Genomic DNA, 25723 nt, shown 5'->3' on the forward strand with positions numbered 1-25723 from the left:
ATAGATTGGATTGATTGTTTGATTCTCTCTAATCTTAAACCTGGATTAATTTCTCTGGTGCACTCTCTCAAATATTTATTGCAAGAAGAGGAAAGCACACTGTATTTTAAAAATACAGTCTTAAATGCTCACCTGTAAGGGGATGGGAGAGTTAATGTATTTGCTGACAGAAATTTTAAGTCCAAGTGAAGTCCTTTGTCTCTATATCTTGCTTTATATTCTGCCTTACAAGATAGAAGTGTGAAAGAACTCTTTGTTTCATAGTCTTTCCTTAATTTAAATTATTCTTTTTCATGATAACCTTGCAGTACAATTGGTCCATATGGTCCATTTTTATTTATAAGAAATAATTTATGTTTTATTTTCCTTATTGAAGCATTTAGCAAAGATTGCTGTTTCAAAGAATAAAGTAAGGGAAAGAGGTAGCAATCTCCCTTTAAATGTAGGTTGTTGAAGTAATGTTTCTGATGAAACGGGTAACTAACTTCTGTAACTAACTACTGCTATGCAAAATTCCTCAAGAAAATCTGATATGGCAAGTATATGAAGTCCTGAAAATGGCAACATTTTTCTTCCATTCTTCCTAAATGGCTCATATCTATACATGTATAGTTCTGATTTATCAAAAGGCTTGCACAAATCTAGTGCAGGAGCTGAAAGCAGCTTATAATTTTGTTGCCTTGTTGGCTTGATGAATGGTCTGTTGGAATTAGTGCAAAGACTTCCACTGGCTTTATTGGCCATTAGATCAATCCACGTCCCTAAATGCTGTATGTGTTAGTAATACAACACTCTGTTGAGAGCAATTAGTCTTTCTTGACTTAATTATCACTTTATAAGGGAATTCAAAAATAGTTTCAGTGTATTCAGTTGAGCTGATAGTGTCTTTCAGGGCCAATAAGTTTTTATTTAATCATGTTTTCTGTTACTAATAAGCCAGAGAATCTAGCACTATGCTAATTTCTTTCTGTTCAACATACTGTAAGGTATTTTGTTTGAAAACCTTTTCTAGTGTATTTTATAGTCACTTTTTTTTTATTGTTACAGCATAGTCTTATGCTAGAAGAAATATCTCATTTTTTTTAAATAATTACTTTACTCCTGTCTCTACGTTACAGTAGGTAAAGTTGGAGTCTTTGGTATCATATTCTGTCATAAATCCTTTTCTAGAAATGTATAAGTAAAAATATTTGATGCATTCAGAAGACAGGTGGTTAGTTAGCTATAGATATTCCTCAGGAGGAGTTTTTTCCACAAAAAGCCTTCCATGTTTAAAAAAAGAAAGAAGTTCTATTTCTCAGCTGCAAGAGAATAAATGCAGTTCTGAGGAAGCAGCAAGAAAATAGAAAACAAATAATGCATGTAACCAGTTGCAACGTTTTTGTTTTCTCTTTAGGAATACGGAACACTTTATATTCAGGAATACAAGAAAAACAGCAAAGTGGAGTCAAGTGCATGCAGCAGCTTCATGGGCTTGAAGGATCATCTGGGGCATGACTTAGGCCACCTTTATGTGGGGAGCACTGGCACAGAGATAAATGCAATTGTACCTTGGTCGATGGCGGAGAAGCCAACGATGGATAAGGTTAATTCTAGGAAAGAAGACAGAGAAAAGGAGACATCTGAAGAGACTCCTGGAAGCTCCAGCTGTGACTCTGAAGAAAGCACAAATTCTGATAATGATTCAGAGAGACTGAATAATTCTGCATCGGAGTCACATTTATTGCCTAAGACTCATCAACAGCTGTGCCGATCTCCTTGCTTAGAGCCACATATACTAAAAAGAAATGAAATCTTGCAAGACTTTAGGATAGAAGAGGCTCAGATAGTACCTAAGGAAGTCAAAAAGCCTCCTGATGTGGTGAAAGAATATCAAACCAAACTGGAATTTGCACTTAAGTTGGGTTACTCTGAAGAGCAGGTTCAACTTGTACTAAATAAACTTGGTACTGATGCTTTAATAAATGATATTTTGGGAGAACTTGTCAAACTTGGGAATAAAACTGAGACTGATCAGACTGTAACTAATGCTAACACTAGTGTAATGCGTGAAGCGTCTTCCATAGAGTCTCAGAGGTCAGAGTCTCCACTGCAGGAGGATGTGACAGAGGATGGAGACAACCTGAGGCCAATAGTTATTGATGGCAGCAATGTTGCAATGAGGTATGTGACGATGAAGGTTTTGCTTTGCTATTTAAATGGAAACAGAAGGTTCTTGCCCACCGTTCAAGCAGTGATGTTTGGTGTGACTGCCTTAAACTGTATGCAGGGTCTCTTTTAAGTGTCTTTGTCAACCACACTGTATGCTGATATTGCAATCAGGCTACAGGTCTATAGGACTACAGTGGTGTACTACTCACTGTTGGAACAACCAGAGGTTAGTGCCATTGTCCCTTTGTAGGCAGATAGCAAATCTCTCCTTCTCACTACCACTCTAGTCCTTAATTTTTGGTAGTCAGCATTGCTACAGGCAATTGCTGGATGGAGTTATGTACAGAAAGGTACAGCAAATGTAAAATTCCTTAAGATTATAAAATAGTGATGTAGAATTAAGCAGCTTAAGGGATACTTCTTAGTTGACTAATCTGTGAGAACTGATCTGCCCATAGCATTGGTCTTGGTTATCAGTCTTGGAGTTAGGTTTTATGGCCATTAATTACTGAGATTAGTGTGTGAAAGACGACTTTCACTGATATGCCCACAGATAGCACATTTACCTGCAGTGTTCACTGATCCTTACCCAGTCATCTGGGTGCATAACGAGAAACCTGCCTGTGAAGGCGAGATCGGTGATTAAAGAGAGAAGGAAATGGCAGAGAGCTGTGCTGAGAGATTAGGTTTTTATGGCAATATAAATGATTAAATGATAAATTGATTGCTAACTGTTTCAGTAAGTCATAAAGATTATCTGATTACTAACAGCAAGGTTTAGGAGGTCAATTTTAGTTTTCTGATGATTTGATATGGTTTTCATTACTTTAGGAATAAAAGTTAATGCAAGACTTTCCTGGGCTAAAAAAAAAAAAAAAAAAACAACCTGGCATTTCCATGGGACTATTTTTTAGCTTCTAATCAAGTCAATTCCCTTTAAATGAAGTTTTTTAAAATGAAATTTAAATATACCACTTATTTATGCCAATGTGATGGGTTTTGGTTTTTTTAAGTAGAAGAGTTAGCACATAAGGCAAGGATATTACTTTTTTAATATGGTATATTCCTGTGAGTTTTTTCTGCTGGATGTGTCATTCCTTATCTTTTGGTTCAACTTGAGCTGTAGAGGAGGCACGTCCAGTTGAACAAACATGATTGTGGCACTCAACCAAGAAGTTATACGGTGACTTCTAAAATGGGTTTTTATTGTATTTCACATATATCCAAAAATGGTTGTGTGTTAGCTAGTTAGCACAGGTCAGACTTGGTGGGTGGACTCTTAGGTTCAACTTCTCCTACAAACTACTGAACACATTCCAGAATTAGCTCCAAATCTGTAATTTTTCCTTTATGTTTATTCAGCTATTAGCATAAATATTTAGGATCTGCCTTCCTATGTTAAATTTACTTTCTTGACCACCTGCATCAAATGAACCAACTATGAATGTATGTGATACATACTGCAGGATCTTAATAAATAGATTAAATCTATTCACAAAATGGTCGTTCTGTATCCAAGAATCAAATTAACAGGTCTTTACTTGTTTTCTACCAAATGTAATCACAGAATCATTCTATTTGGAAGGGGCCTTTGGAGATCCGTACACAGAGCTGTGTCATTTCAAGGCCATGTCCAGCTGAATTTTAAATGTGTCTGAGGAGATGGAGACTCGGATGTATTCTCTGGGCCAGTGTTTGAGTGCCCTTATTGTAAGAAAGTTTTCCTTATTTTATGTTAAAGCAACATTTCTTATGTTCTGGTTTGTGCCCATTGCCTCTTGTTCTGTCACTGGACACCAGTGAGAAATCAGTTCCTGTTCCCTTTATTTTTTCCCATCAGGTATTTAGCCACATGGATGATATCTTCCCAAGCCTTCTCCTCTCTAAGCTACACAGTCCTAGATCTCTCAGCTCCTCATTCTTGTATGAAAGGTGCTCCAGTCCCTTGATTAATTTTGTTGTGCTTCACTGGCCTTTCTCCAGTGTTGTCTTTGTCTGTCTTGTACAGAGGAGCCCAGAACTGAGCCCAGCACTCCATATGCATGAGTAGAGAAGGATCCCCTCCCTCAACCTACTGGCAGTGCTTTTCCTAATGCAGCCCAGGAGGCTGTTGGCCTTCTGTGCTGCAAATGCACATTGGTGCCTCATGATCAGCTTGGTGTTCACCAGAACCCCAATGTCCTTCACTTCAGAGTTGCTTTCCTGGTGGTGATCAGCTCCTAGCCTGTAGTGATGATTAGTGTTAGACTTAAGCAGCTGAAGGATTGGCATTTCCCTCTGTTGGATTTGCTGAAGTAGATGTTGGCCTGTTGCTCTACCCTGACCAGGGTCCCTCTGAATGAGAGTACACCCATCTGGTGTTCTCCTCCCAGCTCAGCATCCTCTGCAAACTTGCTGAGCATGGACTCTGTTCTACTATCTAGGTCATTATGAAGATGTTAAGCTCCCGGTGTCAGCCCCTGGAGTACACAGATACTGATTGACTTTCAACTGGACTTTATGCCACTAATCACCTTTGAGCACAGCGGTTCAGACAGATTTCAGTCCATCTCTGCTCTAACCTTGCTCCTGCTTCCCTAGTTTGTCAGTGAGGCTGTGATAAGAGAAGGCTGCTACAAGAACAAAGCTGTCAGAAGCTTTGTTAAAGCCACAATAAACAGTGTGTCCACTGCTCTCCTCATCCACTGAACAAGTCATCTCACCATAGAAGGCTGTAAGGCTGCTCAAGCATATTTCTTCTTCATAAATCCATGCTGACTGTTCCCAGTCATCTTCATCCAGTCATTTCATACAGAAATGGTTTACAGGATGATTTGCTCTATCACCTTTGCAGGGATCAGGGTGAGGCTGACCAGCTTTATAGGTCCCTAAATTACCCTTCTTTCCCCCCTTTAAAATGGAAGGGATATTTGCCCTTTTCTAGACATTAGGAATATCCCCAATTACCACAACCTTTCAAATATTGCCAAGAGAGGCCATACGATGTCATTAGCCAGCTCCCGTAACACCCATCAGGGCCCAGCAGCCTGGCAATATCCCATTTCAGTGTTCCCAAAAGTCATCTGAGGGAAAGTCTTGTCCTGTTACTTTTGCCCAACCTCCTGCATATTACTGTGGGCCAATCTTGAGCTTGGCATGGGTGATCCTTGAAAAATCCACCATCTCTCCTGTGCACTCTTCTCTGCATGGGATTCTCCTCAGTAGGCCAAAATCTGCTCTCCAGAATTCTGATCTCATAATTCTGATTTTGCCTTGCTCTTTTTTCACAGGATCTGCCTCTCATGGTCACTGCAGCAAAGGCTGCCCCTGACCTTCCCATCTGTCTCCTTCTCCCTTGTTTCTGAAGCCCAGCTGGCGCACTTGTTAGGTACTCAGTCACCCATGTCAAGATGTTACTGCAAAAGCACTCCAGAAACTTCATGGATTACTGATGCCTTGCTGTGTTGATCAGAACAAAAGCATCTTTGACAACTGGCTGGTTGGTCCAGTCCATCCCACCTTTTCCTAGAAATTAGTCCTTGATTAGGAAAGCCCGTCCCATGTATGTAAAAGCTGAGTCTCAGCTGCTGATGCCAGTTGTGCAGCCAGTTGTTTGCCCACAGGATCTGTCCTTTCCCCTTAGAGAAAATAGGTACTGGTAACTAAGCACTTCAAATACTGGAAAGATTTCAGCTTTTACATGCAGGAGAGACTTGGAGCCTCTTGGACTCTTGGAGACTAGGAGTCCACTTGCAGTTCAGTCTTCTTCAGATTTCTGTATGTAATTGTCCAGGGTCATGTTACGGGTAGCTGTAATTTGTCACAGTTTCGTCTTTCCTCTTTGCTCTTCCAAGTTGTGACCAAGTTCACTCTGGAACTGCTAAAGGGAAATGGGCCTGTGCCCTAAGCAAGACTGTAGATAGTCTTTTGAGAGGTGTTCTTGGAAGCTTTCTCACAGGTTATCACAGGAATGGTTAAACTGCGATCTTTATTCTTACTCCCGTGTTGTTGTAATGCACGTACCTGATGATAACATTTGCTATTAGAATTATTCTAGATAAGAGCTACTAATTTTCATTTAAAGGATGTATTTGACAGGGAGGGAAAGTTTTATGGAGAAGGTTCAATGTCCAGTGATTGTCCAATCATTCAAGTAGGATGAGCTGGCTGTCCTCTTCTGGAAGGATCAAACAGTGTGCTACCCTGTGACTCCATTCCATGACTAATTAAGGACGTAGTTTCACAAAACATCCAGTGAGTGACACAGAGTGATTTACTTTTAGGCTTACCTCTATCCCACTGCCAGGGATGCTTTCCTATCTGCATCTCATCTAGTGACTGGGTGGCTGCAAAATGAGTTGATTCACCTTCCTAATTCAGAGAGCAGGGGGAATCAGAAAGGATTATTTTTCCATTAGAGATGTTAACATAACCTGATGTTTTTGTCGTTGGGAGAACAACTTGGTCTGACACAAAGGAGGAAGGATATGTCTCGTTATGTGACTGGATATTCATATCTGTGGAACTGGTTGCATCTAATGAACTGATGGATTCATGAATTTCTTTAGAGCCGCACAGAAAAAGGCTTGAGTCAGAACAACTTATTCTGGCAAGCCAGAGCTCACATGTATGCCAGTCGTCTGGTGACTACTCCTGTTACAGACAAGCTGTTTTAGCAAACTGTAGATTCAGAAAAACCCAACAGTCATGTTTTCTGCCTTTTGGTAACATTTGGAAAGCTTTCCTTAAACTTTCATGTGACACTGCTTGTCATTTGTGCATTAAACTGTAAATGAGTCATCAAATGCATCTTGTGTATATCAAGTTTAAAGCTACAATATGGTCTAAATAATGTGAATTGGCTAAAGTTTTAAAAGCAAAGAAAACATCCTCTTTCAACTGAATAGCAGAAAGGAGGCTTTTGCAAGCTATGACTTGAAGAATTGCTGTTTAGCTTCCTATAGGATACTTCAAGTCTGGTCTTGTTTTGTTATTCTACCTTTCTTGGTGTTGAGTTAACCTTTATTCAAAAGAGGAAAGATGCCCACAGTTTAAGCCTTAAACATCAAGGTTTTTTGTTAGAATGCTCTTATAGATGAGACTGATTTTTCTGTGTATATAAATTTAAAATCAGAGTTGAACAGCAAATTAGATAATCCCCTAGAGCTATTGTGGACCTTGATAGTTTTCGCTGGGTGTCCCGGGTGCCTTCAGGCTTCCTTTGCTGACTGTGAAAAGAATGTTTCAAATAGATATAAAACTTTATGCTGAAAACTTTTTGGCAGAAAAGAAGTTTGCTTTGCTTACAGAGAGTGCAACATGAAGATAACACTGATGTAAAATTATTTGATTACTTTACTTGCTTTATTATTAGTTTTAGACACCAACTTTCAGAAGTTTATGGGCAAAGGAATCAAAGTACTTTGATAATGTTGTTTTCATTTGCAGATTGAAATCAATTGATCTTATTTTGGTCAATTAGATTCCTCTGAAAACTTTACCCTTGGGATTCTCAGGCCATGGAGGTGATGCATTTCAGCTTCCCTTTCTGGAAAACCTTGGCCTGTGTATTTAAGTGGTCCTTGATTGTGCATCATTGCACAAAGGAAAACACAGCATGAGATAAATGGTGTACTAATTTTTGTTTAGGAAGAGGAAGATACTGATCTGGGGAGTTGGTTTTTAGTTAAGCACATTCCCACTTTTAAGACAGATATTTTACAATTTTTTTCTAGCTTTCATGCCCAGGCATCCTGCCAGATGTGGATGTTGTAGGTGCTTGGTGGCACCAGAAACATACACCCAGGCCTGACAGTCATGGGAAGAGCACCCAGTGCCATTCAGGAGTGGCATTCAGCTGGAGAAAGTGTCACTGCGGTGTCTAACCAGTGTTAGACATCTCTGTTCAGACAACTGAGCCTTGGTCCCCTGTGTTAACCCTGAGGCACGTTGGGCTGCAGTAAAAGGTTCACTGATACCCTACTGACACAGAAGGTTCTCCACAACTGCACATTGTGTCAGCCAAAGGATGGCTCAATTATCTTATCTATGCCACATTGAGTTTTCATGTGACAATTTAATTGCTCATTTATTTTAACAAACTAACAATGTAGCTGCATTAGCTTCTCCTCAGATTGTGTTGGTTGTATCTTGGTACCTTGATTCAGACATTCATCTTTCAGTACCACTATCTATCTATTTTTTAGTTTATTTCGAGATGTCACTATAAGGAATAGATAAAAATATTTTTCCAGCAAGTAACAATCACATGGATAGGAGCTTGTTACTGGCAGCTTTGAGTGTAGCTTCTCTTTGCCTGTTTTGACGTTGAGTGCTGCGTGGATGGCTCCAACAGAGACCCACATGCAGTGCTGGCTGGAGACAGCACCTGCTGCACTTGCACAGTGCTCCAGCATTGGAAGCCCTACAGGCAAAAGGTATCTTGAAATATGTGACAGCTTCCAAGTTTTTTTTTTCTTTAAAACACCTCAAAGCATTGAAGTAATTTTGGCTAATGGAAAAAAAAAAAAAAAAAACAAACATTTGGCGCCTGTTCTATCTGCTTCATATCAGCATCAAAATATACATATATAGAGGGAACAAATGCAGGACTGATAGAAGGCTCAGGTTAATGAGAAATGGTTTGGGACAAATGATTTCTGTGATTAGGGAATTGGTAGAGCTTAAGAAAAGTAATTAAAAAGGGATGGGGCTAGTTACAAAACCAGTCTGCGAGGGTTATGAGTCACTGATATGATACAGGTTTTCTTCTCTGTGCTATGGACTAAACACTCTTCCTCCCATGATATGACAGAAGGAAATCATTTGGTAACTCTGTAATAACTTGTAATGGGCAGGTATGTGTTTTAGTTTTGTTCTTGCTTTTAGTCAATATGCTTTTGCATAGTAGGTGTGTAGATGTGTCCAGATTTCAGTTGTAGAAAACCTGTATGCAACAGACGTTATTGTAGACGTCACCTCTTGTCATCAATGTGCATGTGTTCTGTAGCTTTCAGAATCTGATTCTTGGTTTGGATATTGTATTAGAGCACACTAGAAGTCTTGCAAGTATTTTAAGTAGTCTTTTAAGCATGTGTACCACAAGTCTTTCCAAGACAGTCACTAGGAAATCTAATCTGGGGTCTAGGAAGGTAACCGAGAAAATGAAAAGTGTTCTCATCAGAAGTTTTACACTTTTTACTAATTCTCCTAGCTTAAAAAAAAATGCTTTGTTGATTTTTTGCTCAGGAAACATGCTACTTTATTTTCTTTCATTTAAAAATAAAATTAGAACTATCAACAGACCAAATATAAAAGTGATGGTAAAAGGAATCATTCATACATGATATGAAAAAGAAATAGGCATTTCTAAAGGAATGTAATTTATCTTGCAACCGAGAGTGGTAGGTGAAACATAGTCAGCAAACAGAACCAAAGTACTATAAACCAGTATCTCACTCAGGGCTACAGCTGTCAACCTGACTGGTCTGAGCTTTCTCATATTCCTAATGATTGGAAAGAGATTTTTAAAAGGAAATTCATTGACAAAGAAGTACAAACATTTTTCATCTTTTTCACAACTAAGAAGAAAGAAAAGAAGTCAGAAGCAGTAGCATGATTTCAGTCTTTTCACCATATGACATCATAAAGCTGATGAAGCACAAAGATCACAAAATGAAGAGCATCAATTCTGCCTAACAACAAAAGAACAAATTTTAATTACACATCTCCTTCACAGACTTTCTCACTAATGATCTCAATTCCTTGGAATTTGTATCCACTCACATCCGAGTTTAGGCGTGTGTCTGAAAAGGAGTGGAAAAAAGAGTAAAGATTTATACAAGTTACAAATTCACTTGCTCAGCAGTGCAGAATAGCTGGTATGCATTGTAATGCATTCGCCACTTCTGTTTCATACAGTTGAAGTATATTTAAAATTTCTGTTGTGGATGAAAGAATTTTGATAGTCTGTACTATGCAATAGAAAACTAAGGAGCTGAACTGCCTGGTCCCCCCTCTGCCTTTAAAAGCATGGCCTGAACTACAACCTGATGGAAAGCAATAGGCAAGAACGTCCAAGAGTCCAGGATTTTTTTCCTGAAATTATTTCTCACATTTGCAGAAAGAAACATAGTGCTGCTAAAATGTAGTCTAACACACCACTTTTTCATTGTCAGGAGTGAAAGGTAGGTTTATCCACTTGAAACCATGGAGATTGTTTAGAGTAATCACAGTACAGTGATTCCACTGGAATTTAATAGCTGGAACAAGATCTTCCTGACTGTTTTAAAGTGGATTACAATATATTTATAGTTGCACCCAGCCTGCTGATAGCATGAGCAGTAACCTCTTGTCTCAGGCTTTGCAAAGGAGGCCTTATGGCTGCCCCCTGGGCGTTGAATATGCACCAAGTGTCCCAATCTTGTCTTGTCAAGGGAAGATGGAATTAGACCATAGATTAAATACTGTTGGCCATTTTTGCTATGCATTGTGTGCATGTGCACTTTGTGTCACATCTGTGTGTGGTTTGGTTTTCTATTCCTGGTAAGTTTTGAAATACACAGAGATACCACTCTTGCAGCCAAACAAGCACAAGAATAGTTGTGTAGTATAAAACAATGCCTAGAAAAAAATACTGGTCTGTGTTTTATTATTACAATGTTATTATGATGTAATAGAGTATTGTGTGATATAATCAGAGAAAACAGGGAATTCGTTACTGCAGAGGCCTACAGCTAAAGCTGAATAGGATATTGAGGTCCATAGATACATTGTTCCTGACGGTGTTCCTAGTGTAGCCCTAAAGGCACAGAAGATGGGCTTAAACTATCCTTTAAGTACCCCAGGGCAGCTAAAATCCACAAGCTTTGATCATTATGGCTGGCAACAATTGCAATATCAGAGTATCAGAGTATATGCTTATGTTTGCAGGTACTGTCTCCAGTTTCATTACAAGAGGAAGTAGGACACTTCCTCACTTAAATCCGGTTTATGGTAGTGGGCTCTTCTTTTCCTTTTTCCTTTTTCCTTTTCTTTTTTTTTTTTTTTTTTCCTTTTGTTTGGGATCTGTGACATTCAACACAGCCTTTGCTGAGAATGATGCTTTGTAAGGAGTGTTAGCCATGACTCATTCTCTCTTGACTCAGGTGCAAGTGTACACCACCTCCATCACAGGCTGCTGAAATCAGAATATTTTTGCAAAAGTTTTCTCACTTTTTCTTTGGCACTTTGTCTATTGCACAATTACTCAAGCTCCCACAGTGTCAAGAAAGACACAGCAGTGCTATGTTTTAGAAGGTGGAAAAAGGAGGTACCTACTTTCCTACGGAAGGGGAAAAAGTTTTTAAATAACTTTCTGATGTTTCATTTACCCCAAAACATGCAAGGAGAAAGGGACTCCTAAAATTCCTGTGGCTATCTGTCATTATATTGTCCCCTTCAGTAATCACAGACAAAGAATTTTCTTTTACCCTTCTGGAAAGCAGATTGTGGCACACCTGCTATACATGACAAGCCAGCCAAGTGAAAGGTGATGACTTCTTTCCATGCCCCTGTGTTTCTTCTGCTATACAGAGCTGCAGCGTTGGGAGGGGTGTCACAAAAGTTGCATGTCTCCTGTGCACAGAGAACCTAGATGGGCCTCAGAGGAGCTGTCTGTCTTGTTCTGCAAAGAGTCCGATGAGGAGATCCCAAAATCCATGGCCAGACTGTACCGCAGATCAGGGAGAAAGCTTTCACTAACATTGTGCTTAACTATGTTAGTTAAGGACTTTTCTAGCTCTAGTTAAGGACTTTTCTGTCCTTATCTGGCGGGACTGTAGTGGATTGGCTATGGCTCGCCTCCTCCCAGCAGAATGGGAGAGAAAACAGGAAGAGCAGAAGCAAGAAAACCCATGGGTCAAAATAATGACAGGGAGATCACTCATCATGTAATTTTTTATGTTAGGCAGACTCAGCTTCGGGAATTCAATTTGATTTATAGCCAGTTAATATAAATATTTATTTCCAAATCAGGTATTAGGAAACAAAAAGGACAAACATTAAACTATTTAGGGGAAAGACTATCTCCCCTTTTCCAGGCTTGCTTCACTCCAAATATGTGTCCTCCTCACTATCTCACCACAGCATCACTCTTACACCTTGTCACAGCTGCAGGTGGCAGTCAGTCCTTTCAGAGCAGCTGTGAGCAGTGCAGGGGACTGGGGTCAGAATGTCACAGTTTTCAGTTTTTCTCTGCTGCTCCTTCCTTCTTGTACTTTTCCTGTTCTCTACTGTGCAGGTCCCTCTGGGCGTGTACCTGCTCCTCACGAAGCAGCTCCTCATCCTCATGCCATGGTGTTCCCTCATTCCCATCTCCTGCACTGTTGAGCTGGCTAGAGCTGGGTGTGCCCATCATGGGGCAATCCCAAATTCTTCTCACAGCAACCATGTCACAATCTATGGACACCCATTGGTTGATTGCTATCCTCCATTTCAGTTACTTCCTATACATGGATGATTGGTTTGTTCTTCCACAAGCTGCCTTTTTTTTTTTTTTTTTTTTTTCAGATTAGCTAAATGTGCTTCCTTCAGCCTTTCCCCATAGGTCTCCTTTAACTTTCTTTTGGATTCTTTCCATTTCATCTATGTCTTTTATAATGTCATGCCTGAAACTGGATGTAGAAGTAGGGCAAGGACTTGTCTGCCTTTAGAAAATGACATAATTGCGTCTCTTGCCTTACCCCAGACAGTTATTGCACAACAGACAGATATTTTGTTTTGCTTTTGTGTGATCACAATTAATTGTCTCTACACAGCGTTTAAAATACACATTAATTTCTCCTTCTGAAGTACGTACTAAGCACATTCTTAGTTCTGCCATGTTGATTTTGGACAGTCTCCTCAGTTTGCCTAATTTGTCCTGCCATCCCCTTGGGCTTGGAGGCCTCCTCTCTCATTCCCTGTTCACACAGGACCTTGAGGAGCTCCTGCAGCAGCTGGTTCTGCTGTGCCTTCCCCTGCTGCTGTGCACACCTGTGCTCATCTGCTACCATGTCCTAAGCACAGTGCACTCTTGTGTTGGTATTTTGGACCTCCTGCTTTCCCTCATCAAGTCTTTGAGCTGCCTGTTAAACCCCATACTCTTGGTTGGGCTATGAGGATTTTTAAAAACCCCTACTTATATTTTTTCTTTGTTTGTCAAATATGTGTACAGGTAATAAATGTGTTTGGAAGATTTAGCAGGCCTCTCCCCCACTGTTTTGGAAATGATGGCTGTGTTTGGGCATGGCTCAGACAGACTCCCAGGTGCCTTTAGAAACCATGGAGCAAGTGAAAAGCATGGCTATGACATCTGCATTTTACTGAGCTCCATTTATGGTCATAGAAAAAGTCATCTAATAAAGAATTTTAATGTGTGTGTTTCAGCCATGGGAACAAAGAAGTATTTTCTTGTCGAGGAATCAAACTGGCAGTAGATTGGTTTTTGGAAAGAGGCCACAAGGATGTTACTGTGTTTGTGCCAGCGTGGAGGAAAGAACAGTCAAGACCAGATGCACTTATAACAGGTAAGCTGTATCTTTGCTTGTTTGTTCAGTGCTTTGCCCAGCAGGAGTGCTACTGCTCAAATGAACAAACCTTCTGCAATGAAAGGCTGTAACAGAAAGTATCTTTGGTGCAGTAATTACATCGTGATCTGTAGGCAGGAAAAAGACAAAGCAATGCCCTTTCCAAGTCCTCCTGTTCTGTTCTGATCATCTGCTTAAGTTTCTATTCCATTGCTACTTACTTCTTGAAGGATGTAATTGCCTTTTTTAAAATCTGCTTTGTCCATGCAGCATTAGTAGCAAAGAGGTTTGAAGTTAGTCATTTGCTGGGTATTATTTCTTGTGGTGAGCAGATTCTGTCAGGCTTGCCTGTCACTGCCCACTTTGGATTATGGGAATTATCCAGACAAAAAGGGAATGAATGGCTCCCCTCTTTGTCATTACTATTAGCAAATAGACAACTTTTGAAAAATTTAATTTTGAATGTGTTTATCTAGGAAAAAATTTGGTGTAAAGATATTTATTCTTTCATCAAACTAATAGGTTCTTTGTGAAGGCTGGAGAGACATCCTCCAACTGCCCTAAAGTTGGAATAGAAAGCAATTGGAGGTTAAAAAACCCCTAGAAGTTGGAGAGGAGGAAGGGTTGTTGTTTTTTTTGGCGGGGGGGAGAGAGGTAGCACAGCTACCATTAAAGGAGGGGAAGCTTTTGAGACTAATAGCTGTAGCTTCTAAAAGAATACAGAAGCATGTTTTGATTGCCATGTGCATCTTCAAATATCTGGAAAGATCCTATCAACACTTCATTCCATTTTCTTGATTGCTACTAGAATATAGCATGTTAACACAAGGAAACATTTGGAAAGCTGCTGTTACCCTGTGGAGCCTTCCTCTTGAATCCATTCTCTTTTGCTGTACTAGTGTTTGGAGTGTGAGAAGAGCATTAGCTAAGTAATAAAAATTTGGCCACTTAGAATTAAATTGTGACATCTGCTTGGACTGTGCGTAGGGCTAAATGCCCCAAACGGTGTTTCAAGAAAGCAGCAAGGCTAGAATTGACCTAGCAATGGGGAATTGTCTAGCAATGAGAAATCAGTATTCCATGTGTCAACATGGACCCTGAAAATGGGAGGAAGATCAGAGCAGGTTATTGTATCTTTTGTAAAAATACTGCATCTTCTGTTTTCCTCTAAGGATGCAGGAAGCCTGTGTGCTACCAGGCATGTAATATTCCTGGTGCTGATACTTGTTTCCAGAATTATGCACCTGAAATACATGGCCAGCTGGAGTTTTGAAAAAGCCCTAGTTGACTAGCATGGGATGGTTCTGGACTGTCAGCATTCATGAGAAGCCTCTTGGACAAAACAACAGCCACATCTTTCTTACCAGTACCTGCCAGTCATCACATGGCAGATTTTTTTTTATTCTTTCCTAGCAGGGAAAAAATAAATCACCCTCCATCTCACTCTCACTCATCATTCAGCACATTGTGGGGGTTTGAATACAAAAAGGTTGTATTTCATTTAAAATTTTGTGCTTTTTCTATTAAGCAAATAAATGCTTGTATCAAATATATTGCTTATATGTTATATTAATGCTGTATTTCTCCCTGTTGGAATCTTCTTTTTTTTTTTTTTCCCAGATGGAACATGTTCCCTGTCAAGTTTCTTATGCTACAAAACAGTTGAGTTATTTGAGATCTTAACCATTGCTTGTAGCCATGGCTCATATTCACTGTGCAAGCATCTTCTGCTGTTTTAGGTGTTGCCTAGTATTTTGTGTATTTTTCTTTCATAGCTTGTCTGCTCCAAGGAGAGTGATAGGTAGGAGAATCAACATAAGGGGTAGGTGCCCCAGTACTAGGTACAACTTCCTTCGTAGCCTGAGGTCTGTCTTCCAAAGCTCCTTGGGATCTCCAGGTTCTACACAGGAAAAGGGAAAATAAAATACTTTTGGGACATGTGAGTGACAGATTGTGTAGAACAAGAAGGAACTACATAAAATGCTAAATATGCTTATTTAGAAGGATTGAAGAGAAATCTGTCTGGCTTTCATAAGAACTTATATAAATGTGTACACATCTATACACATATATATACATATTATACACATATATAAATGTGTAAACCATTCAAGGAAAGATACAATCTAAACTATTACTGTTGTTAATAAAAAAAAACCAAACCAAATCACCACCATTTTTGCTGTTGGTTACAAAATTACATCAGGTGCCTTTCTGGGGAATGCTGTTAATATTTGTGGAGAACCTGAGTGCTTGTACAGAATGTGGATTTTCTAGTCCTTGTGGGTACCCCTTCTGTTGATGGGCAGAGACTTTCATGAGACTGTCCTATTAATATGAGCTACTAGAATTCTTTCAAAAGATATTTCTTGCTGGGTTCTACAAAGAGATGGAAAAGGTCTGTCTTCACCAAGGAGAAAATACGAGAAAACCATGGCTGTACGTGGGTATAGTCTTCATAGTCAGTGGTGATAAAAATGACCCCCTCACCAGAGGGGTGATAAAATGGTTTTTATTTTGAGCCACAGGAACATGAACAAGGTCCCCTGTGTTAGTCCTAGAGAAATGGTGTGGAGCAGGAGGTTTTGATTTGTTTTTGGGGTTTTTTGAAACTATTGTCAGCTGACTGCTGACTATAAGTTCAGATATCATATGTGGACTATAACATATAAGACATTTTTAGTCCTAAATGCTTGGATTTTCTTCCTCAAGCCTAATATCTTTAGAGGTTAAACAAACTTTTTTATTTTCTTTCTTGTTTGACTTTTGATTCTTATTCCTTGTAGATCAAGAAATCTTGCGTAAATTAGAAAAGGAGAAGATTCTCGTGTTCACACCATCCCGGCGTGTGCAAGGGAGAAGGGTGGTGTGCTACGATGACCGATTTATAGTGAAGTTGGCCTTTGAGTCAGATGGCATCATTGTCTCTAATGATAACTACAGGGATCTAGCTAATGAAAAGCCAGAATGGAAGAAGTTCATAGATGAACGCTTGTTGATGTATTCTTTTGTTAATGACAAGTAAGTCATTCTGTCTTTACATGTGCCACTAAAATAATTGAGGAAAGGACAGTTTGAAGATTTGTACAAATTTTTCATCTTACACCCAGATCATTAGGTATATGTAGGAAAACAGGGGGAATAGTCAATCATAAATTTGGTCTTCTGATTAGAAGTACTTGAAACTGTTTTTGTAGCAACATTTTTAGGTCTTTTTATGCTATTTTTTCCTCTTTGGTGTATGCCAATGTATATTTGATGTATGCTATGGTATAATATTCCAGCTCTGTTGATATACTGAACAAACATTTTCAAGTGCCTGTAGTTAGACTTCTAAGTCCTAGAGTCATAGAAAAACCCAAGTTGGAATGAACTTCAGGGGGTCTGTAGTTCAACTGTCTGATTAGATCCATCTATAGTAAATGTACCCCAGCCTGCAGATCAACTGCAGTTACTGCTGGTGGCTTCTTGTAGTGCTCCCCTAAGCAGGCGCTCGTGTTGAGGTGCCTGAATGCTGATGCAAGAATCCTAGGCCATCACCACAGTTTTGAAAAGCTAGTAGTGGTATTTTAAGAAATGGCTGCCTGTATTGCAGCCCTTACTTTTGATTTTGGGATGGGTTATTTGCAGCCCTGCCTTGCCATAAAGCATCAACTGAGCTGGACCAAAGGTGTCTGAAGCAGTCTAGAGGTGTCCACACAGTCTGTTCCTGTGACCTACCTCTAAGGCAGTACCTGCAGCAGAAAGATGGCCTTCCAAAACTGCTCTTGAGGTTCCCGGATTTAAAAACGACAGGATGGCAGATTATCATGTAGCATAGTCATGAGGTTCTTGGTCATTGCATGAGAAGTATGAAAAGGCTTGTTTGCGTCCATAATACTTTGTTCTTTCTTTGTAGATTTATGCCTCCTGATGATCCTCTTGGCCGCCATGGTCCGAGTCTGGACAATTTTCTTAGGAAAAAGCCTATTGTGCCAGAACATAAGAAGCAACCATGTCCATATGGTAATTTGATTTAACCCCTCAATTTTTATGTACTGGGACTAGAGACCAAGATCCTGTTTTATTTTAACACTGCCAAAACTGTTTAAGACTCTTTAACATTGGTTTTAACATTGTTGTCTTAGCCTGAGATGGGTTGAAATGCTGAGCTGATGGTGGAAACTGAAGCAATTTTTTCATGTGCTGCTTAAAAAACATTTCTGTCTACTAATTGAACTAAAGGAACAACTTTATTAAACGTTCATTGGAATAAATCCAAATCAACACCTAAATTCTGCAGGTTCCAGAAGCCCTTTCTAATGTCATGAGATATTGAGGTTTTCTTCCAGAGAATTAATTGAGCTATCTGAAGTTTAGCTACTGAGCATTCCTACAGGCATCTTGAGTGAGCTGAAACCTGCTGGCCTTATAGCTGTGGGACTTCTCTATTTTTTCTGCCTTGGCCTGAGACAGCAGGTGTGTACAGCCTCCCTGGCAGTGCCACATCCAGTTCAAAATGTGGCTGGTCGTGTTAGTCTGCATTCCCACAGCACCAGCTGCAGGACACTACCATCACCTCTTTTTTCCCCACAAAACAGGAGAGGAGTTCTTAGAGCACACCCTGTGTTGCACAAAACCAATCTTACTTGCAAGATCTTTCAAATCAACAGTGGAACTTCAAATGAGGGGCATTTCTGTTATTTGATGTCGAACAGATTTTGTTTGAAGTTTTTAAAATCTGATTGTGTTTGTATTAATAGGGAAGAAATGTACCTATGGACACAAATGCAAATACTATCATCCAGAAAGAGGAAATCAGCCTCAGAGATCTGTAGCTGATGAACTTCGTGCCATGTCTAGAAGCACAGCTGCCAAAACTACAAGTGAAGGAGGACTGGTAAAAAGCAATAGCGTTCCCTGTAGCACTAAAAGTGATGGCACTTCAGAGCTGAAGCGTGTTGCTCCAAAGAGGCAATCGGATCCTAGTATAAGGACTCAGGTCTATCAAGACTTGGAGGAAAAGCTTCCCACCAAAAACAAATTGGAAACCAGGTCTGTACCTTCTTTAGTTAGTATACCAAGTTCCTCTGCTGGAAAACCCCAAAGTACTGCACCTTTAACTAATGGCCTTCCATCCGGAGTTCACTTCCCACCTCAGGATCAAAGACCACAGGGACAGTATCCTACAGTGATGATGGCAACCAAAAATCATGGAACACCAATGCCTTATGACCAGTATCCAAAATGTGAGTCTCCGGTGGATGTAGGGTATTACTCTATGCTGAGTGCGTATTCAAACCTCAGCATATCTGGACCGCGTAGTCCTGAGAGGCGCTTCTCCTTGGACACAGACTATCGGATTAGCTCTGTAGCTTCCGACTGCAGCAGCGAGGGGAGCGTCAGCTGTGGCAGCAGCGATTCCTATGTGGGTTATAGCGACCGCTCTTACATGAGTTCGCCTGACCCACAGCTGGAGGAGAACTTGAAGTGTCAGCACGTGCACCCCCACGGCCGCCTTAACGCTCAGCCCTTCCTGCAGAGCTACCATGAGCCCCTCACTCGAGTGCAGAGCTATAGTCACGAAGAACCAAAGCATCACCACAAATCTCCCATTCCGTATATGGCTGTGCATCTGCAGCATCCAGCAGTCGGTGCTCGTTCCAGTTGTCCGAATGACTACTCCGCATCTCAGAGCTCGTCTCATTCGAAGACGCTGCATCTGGGGAGAGCCCTGGTGTCCACGAGAATAGACAGCATTTCAGACTCGCGTTTGTACGAAAACTCTCCGTTAAGACACAGGAAGCCTTACTCTGGCCAGGAGGGGCTGGGAGGTTGGGATAGGCAGAGTTACGGGATGGATGCCTACGGCTACCGCCAGACGTACTCCTTGCCCAGCAACCCCACGCAGCCGTGCTACGAGCAGTTCACCTTCCAAAGCCTTCCTGAGCAGCAGGACCAGCCCTGGCGCGTACCTTACTGTGGAATCCCGCAAGACCCCCCAAGGCTCCAAGACACCCGGGAGAAGGTTTACGTTAACCTCTGCAACATCTTCCCCCCTGATCTTGTGAGGATGGTGATGAAGAAGAACCCTCACGTGACGGACGCTCAGCAGCTCGCTGCTGCCATCTTAGTGGAGAAATCTCAGCTAGGTTATTGAGAGACGACGCATCTTTGTGGTGTCTCGTAGTTTTCAGCTCAGCTCTAACGCTGAGGGAGGTTTGCTACAATAGCATTTGGGATCTCCTTCTCAGCAAGGAGGTTATATAGTAATCCATTTATGTGAAATACTGTATCATGGAGTCTGTATGTATAGCCCCATGCATTGAAAGTACCAGATAAGTCTTGTGTTGTAGTTTGAAAATTTTTAAATGGCTATTTTCACATCTGGAGGATGTTCCAGTTTAAATTTATATATATATATATATATAAAAAAAAAAAAATCTGTGGTCTCTGGTTATAATCTTTGGTGCATCAGGGGTTTATATGCAGCACTTTCTTATCATTGTTACATTTTGTTGGGATTTTTGGTTTCGTTTTTTAACTTGCTGGATGCTTATCCTTGGGCTGTGAGATACTAAACTGCAGAATGAGGATTCTGCTACTTCTGGCAGGCAATTTTCAAGCCAATTTTCAAGCCAAGTTTCTGAACTTTTTAAGCCACCACGAGTATGTCTGATGTATGTTTGTTTGTTTTTGTGAGCTTTTTCGTGCTGTAATCACCTGTTTGTAGAAAACAAAGATTTCCTACAGCACTGACTACATTTTTTGAAACAAATAATTAAGTTACCAGTTAACAGTGAAATGGGTAACAATATATTGGTAATTTATAGTATGGCACTTTTTGTTGCTTTCTTTGTTTTGCTTAAATAGTTACATGTTTTTGTTGGTGCAGTCAATTAGTAAGATCAGATGCAAACAGAGGAGGAAGAGATTTTTTATTTTTTACTAATTTATGGATATGTTAAAAGCCTTATTGCCTGATTTTCAGAGGTACTGAGAATTTGCAGACCCCTTGGAAGCTAAGAGAAACTGCAAATGCTCAGAACCACCCCAAACCAGGCCACCCTGTTTCAGTTCCCGTGTGTTTTTAACCAGCTCTGTGTATCTCTGGTCTGTAGATGGAGACCTGAAATCGTAGGGCCCTGTTTAGTTGTTTCATATGTTTTTCCTTTGTATTGCTGCACAACTGTACTGGATAAAATATGCTTTTCATAAAGTATTTACCTGTTTTTAAATGAATTTAATTATCTCAATGCAAGTTTTGTATTTAAGATACTGTTTGATTTTTCTTGCTATTTATCAAGGCTGGCCTGAAAAGGTTTTGTGTGTTCAGGATATGCAACATTTATTATCTGCACTATGGTAATGATATTGTAGCTCAAAATAATAACTTAAACTTTTTTTTTTTTTCTTTTTTGGCTGGGGAGGGGAGGGTTGTGGGGAGAGAAGATACCATATGTGTTCCTGGAGTTAGTTTTTGCTTTTTTTCATTGTGTAGGCCTGATTCTTGCCACAAATAGTGTAGTTTTAGAAACAGACAAGCCAAGTCTGTTTTAGCATTAGTAAGGAATATTTCTGGTTTAAAGTCATGGGTTTTACTAGCACCTCTTAAGCTTTTATATATATATACATATATATATATATATATATATGAAAAATAGAAATTGTTTTTGCAATTGATGTCAGATGTACTTCCATGACATGATCAGTTGCCGACAGTTTTAGGTTTCCATACATTGTAATGATGTTCAGTGTTAAAAAATGTCACTCGTTTACACTATTACAGCTGATAATTTTGGTACACTTGCTGGAGTTTTAAGTAAGGCCCTGAAGAACCAGAAAGTACCTTTTACTGTTGATACAAATTGTATCTTTTTAACTGAGAACTATTTTGATTTGTAGATTAGAAACACAGATGTAAAATTATAACTAGTCTTTTGGGCAACATTTTATCCCTTATTTAAAAAATTAGACATTTCAGACATAGAATAGATTTAGGCAAGTAAAAGTAGGTATTTATTTAGGTGTCTGTCTCAATTTTGCATACTAAAACAAAAAAGTAGACTATTGGCATCTTATTCCTTCTAAAATCTTCGTAGTGGGAACTCACTAAAATAAAGGTAAAATGCTGCCTGAAAATGATGTCCAAGCACCTTTGAATACGAAGACATTTTCACTACTTGTGTGACACCATGTGTTGCAGCAAGTAGGGTTTGGGTATACAGTAAATGCTTCTAAAGAGCATTGTGCTATAGACATATCCAATAATCTGAACCATGTTCAGCAAACCAATTCAGGACGTGGTGCTCCTGCAGCTTCCACTGCTGGAGCGCTGCAGGTTCTGCCATTGCCTGTTCCCGTGGCATGGCCAGAGGGGCTCTACACCATCTGTCCTGCATTGTCTGTTTAGGGAGAAGACCTCTTCACCTGTGGCAACAGTTTTTCCCTGGATTTGGTTGGTCGCCATCCGTAGAGCATGTTTTAATTAGAGATTGATGCAGCGCTGACGCTGAGGTTTGGACTGGGAAATGGGTCTCGTCTTAGTTGTACGCTAAGATTTGGTTAAACTGAATTACACTGAAGTACTACACCATAGTGTAGATGCAGCTGTTTTAATAATGCAATTATTGTGTTTGTGGTTTTAATAGGTTTCTAAGTTTATTTTTTATATGTAGGTATTTACTTCTGCCAAAAGTTCAACTCCTTTAAGCATGAACTGAAACGTGCATACATAATAGAAGTGTTTTGTATTTTTTCCTGTGATGTGGGCACCAGGATGCTCCTGCCATGCACATGTAACAGTCTGGCCTAGAGCAGGGGCTCAGCAGCTGAGATATCAGTGTGAGGAGCTGCACTGCCCAGGCCTGAGTTACCTGTGTCCATTGCCTCCACACACGGCCAGGGCAGTACTGAATCCCCAAAGGGTGGTGATCGCTAGGGAATTCTTGTGATAGGTTCTATGCTTTGCACCCAAGCACTGAAAAGGCTTTAAAAATACAAGAGCAGGAGTAATTTGGTGGATTTTAATGTTGTGCAATGATGTGCTAGTTCCCCTTAGACTCGCTTATGTTGGGTAAAGGAAATTTACTGTGGACAAAATGTTTGCCTTGATACTTCCTTTTGTTTTGCTGTGGTAACAGATGGAGGAATTGTGTGTGAACATCTCCATGATGAGATCAGTCTGTATATTTAACAACTTCTAAAGAGTACACCAGTAACAAACATGGATGCAGTGGTACTACCTTTGTCTATGTAATTGCATTGATGCAAATAACTGAGCTGTAACCTCCCGTGATCCTTAAATAGCAGAGGTAATTCAGTGATACTGTCTTGGCTCCAGCTGAGTGCCAGAGATGCAATGAAGGATTTAGTACCTTTAAATTATAGCTGTCCCTCAGCTAAGAAGAGGGCAAAACTTCCCTTTGTCTTCAGTACTTGAGAGTTGTTTTGATACCTAGCAGAAACTCTGTATTTTTAGATAAAATCCCAAGCTGTTATAACTGCATCAGTAATAGTATATAGATATGCAGTATTTTTAATGCACATACATTAGGCATCTCCCCACAACTGTTTTCAATACATGTCGCAAATATTTAAGAGTTTTTAAGTATGTCCTGTAGATAACTAACTTTGAGCTAAATATACCCAGGCTATGACAGTATTAATCACTTTGTTGTTTTTTATTTTTTCAAATATGTGGGTTTTATATATATGTATATGTATATATTTGTATATATACACACATATATTTGGCAAGTGGGTTTAAGATACTGCTAATGGTCTGAGGTAAGATCATACCTTCCCAGGTGTCCCGTTTTCTTTGGTATGTCTGAATTGTAGCTTAGTCCTCCATTGCAGAGTAGCTCTGGGGAGAGCCAAAAGCCTGATGTGCTCGTGTGATGCCCTGAAAAGAGAAGGCATGCCAGGCTGGGGAAGCCCTTGAAGGAGACTCCTGCAGCCTTGGTGGGTGCGGACTGTAGCTGAGATGTTGATGAACTTCTACTGTGAAAGTTGTAGTTAATGGTGAATGCCTTCCCAAAAATATCAAAGCTGCCAGTGCAAACCAGAGTACCTCACTTGGAGAGGAACACTGGGGTTTGCCCCGGCAGGGTGAGCACCAGAGGACTGAATGCCTTGGGTGAGAGATACTGCACCGTCTTGCCACAGTAAGAGACTACCAAAACATTTACCAGTTTTACCAGTTGATGGTTTGACCAAGGTGTTTTGAATGTGTAACGCTTGAAAAATGAGACATAATGCTTTCCTGCTCTCTGGAGCATTTAGAAAAATACCCAACTGACTTTTCATTGCTACTGAAAATTTAAAATACTGTGCAATTAAAAAGACGATTTAAAAAGAAAAAAAACTTAGAAATTATTTATTTTTATTTACAGTGTGACTTGCTAATTTATTCCTTGCATTATAAGGCCATGGTGGAATGCTGTTTGTTGAAGTTTTTTTATCATAGGAACTAAAACTGCTGAGAAGAAAAACCAATAGATTTAAACTTAAAATTCTATGGCCTTGTTTTGTTTTCTGTAAAAGGGCTGAGGTTTTATAAATGTCAAATCACATGTTTTATATACTTTGTAAATTTTAGAGAGGCATAGTTTAAGAGTTTTGTTCAAATTAAATATGTTTGGGTGCATTGTTTAGACTAATAATGTAACTAAACCTGTTTTAAATGGTTTTTCCAGCTAACCTTTTGCTCAGTAACATGAGAGATGTTCAAATTTCATCTTTAGATATTCTAGAATACATTTCTTAAGGTTTCATGAGAAGCTGCTGGCCCAGGCACCCAATCACACGGGAAATGCACATTTGCAAGGGAAGCATCCTGCAGAGTGCTGAGTTTTCCGTGCCATGCAGTACAGGGAAATGTGCTGGTGCACATCAAATCCCTCATAGATGTTTATAGAGGCACTACCAAATATCATGTGTGGTTCATAGTTATCAGTGTGCTTGAAATAATTTTCCACCTTCCATTTTCAGGTCTTAAAGGGTTGTCATAACTTGTGCTTGGAGTGTTTATTACTCTGTCTACCCTTTAAGCTAAATAACTGCAATAGTTCTCGTTCCCTCTCACACTCAATAGCCGTGGGAGGGCCCAGTCTCCCAAACACCAACACGTACACCTGACTTCAGCAGAAGCAGAGGTGTGGGCTGGTTTAGTGGTGTGAGAGAATACCTGAGTCAGACTGGCGTGTGTGTAAGTGCAGCTGGGCTGGGACCTTGAGGAGCACAGCTGGAGAGCCACCTCCTCCCAAGCACAGGGGAGATCTCACTGGTGCTGGCAGGTCATTTGGCCAGGGTTGCCCTTTGCAGGCTTTGGGAACACCTACAAACCAAATTTACTTACATGTTTAAGAACATCCACCCTCTCTTTTTCAAAGTATAACAATCTACTCTTCTTAATGAAACTGAAATTTAAGAACTGCTCTCCCAGCATACAGTAGAGTATCCTGCAAGGAAGCAATGCAGATACAACAGCAATAATTGTATTTTGTAGCTCTTTTCCCAGTTGTTATCTCTGTATTTGTGTTGAGTAGGTGAGATTTTTATCTTGTCCTGAAGTCCACTGTGGCAAAACCATTAGCTAAAAATAATGTTTGGGCTACTTGGTAAAGGAATTGTCAAACTGGCTCTTCATTCCATCATTGGTTGTTCTGTATTGTTTCTGTGATGTGACTATTCACATCTTAAAACCACCACTAAACCATATAAAGAACCATGTACATGGATACTGCTTTTAGAGAAAAAAAATAAAGATTCATTTTCCTTATTGATGGGCTGGTTTTGTTTCATAAAAAAAAAAAAAATCTCTGGAGCAGTTAGCAGTGAGTTATAGACAGCTTTGTATTCCTACCTGCACAAAACCTGCAACAAAACTGCTCACATTGAGTAAACTGGAACAGTTTCAAAAATAGAATCATAGAAAGGTTTGGTTTAGAAGGGACCTCAGAAATCACGCAGTCCCAACCCCCTTGCCACGGGCAAAGACACCTTTCATGGGACCTGGTCAACCTGGCCTTGGACATCACCAGGGATAGGCCAGCCATAGCTTC

The 25723-nt window shown here is 40.0% G+C and overlaps 1 protein-coding gene across 1 annotated transcript in view; it reads left to right on the plus strand.

The window, feature by feature from the left end:
- The window catches only part of ZC3H12C (zinc finger CCCH-type containing 12C), a 39212-nt gene extending 18193 nt beyond the window's left edge, over window positions 1-21019 (plus strand). Inside the window, exons 2-6 of the mRNA XM_053936492.1 lie at window positions 1397-2163; window positions 13537-13676; window positions 16463-16697; window positions 17575-17681; window positions 18419-21019. Coding sequence (XP_053792467.1) covers window positions 1469-2163; window positions 13537-13676; window positions 16463-16697; window positions 17575-17681; window positions 18419-19815 — 2574 coding nt within the window. The 5' untranslated portion in view covers window positions 1397-1468 and the 3' untranslated portion in view covers window positions 19816-21019. The remainder of the gene's footprint in view (window positions 1-1396; window positions 2164-13536; window positions 13677-16462; window positions 16698-17574; window positions 17682-18418) is intronic.
- The last annotated feature ends 4704 nt before the right edge of the window (window positions 21020-25723 follow it).

Source organism: Vidua chalybeata, chromosome 2 (genome assembly GCF_026979565.1).
Source record: "Vidua chalybeata isolate OUT-0048 chromosome 2, bVidCha1 merged haplotype, whole genome shotgun sequence".
Classification (NCBI taxonomy): domain Eukaryota; kingdom Metazoa; phylum Chordata; class Aves; order Passeriformes; family Viduidae; genus Vidua; species Vidua chalybeata.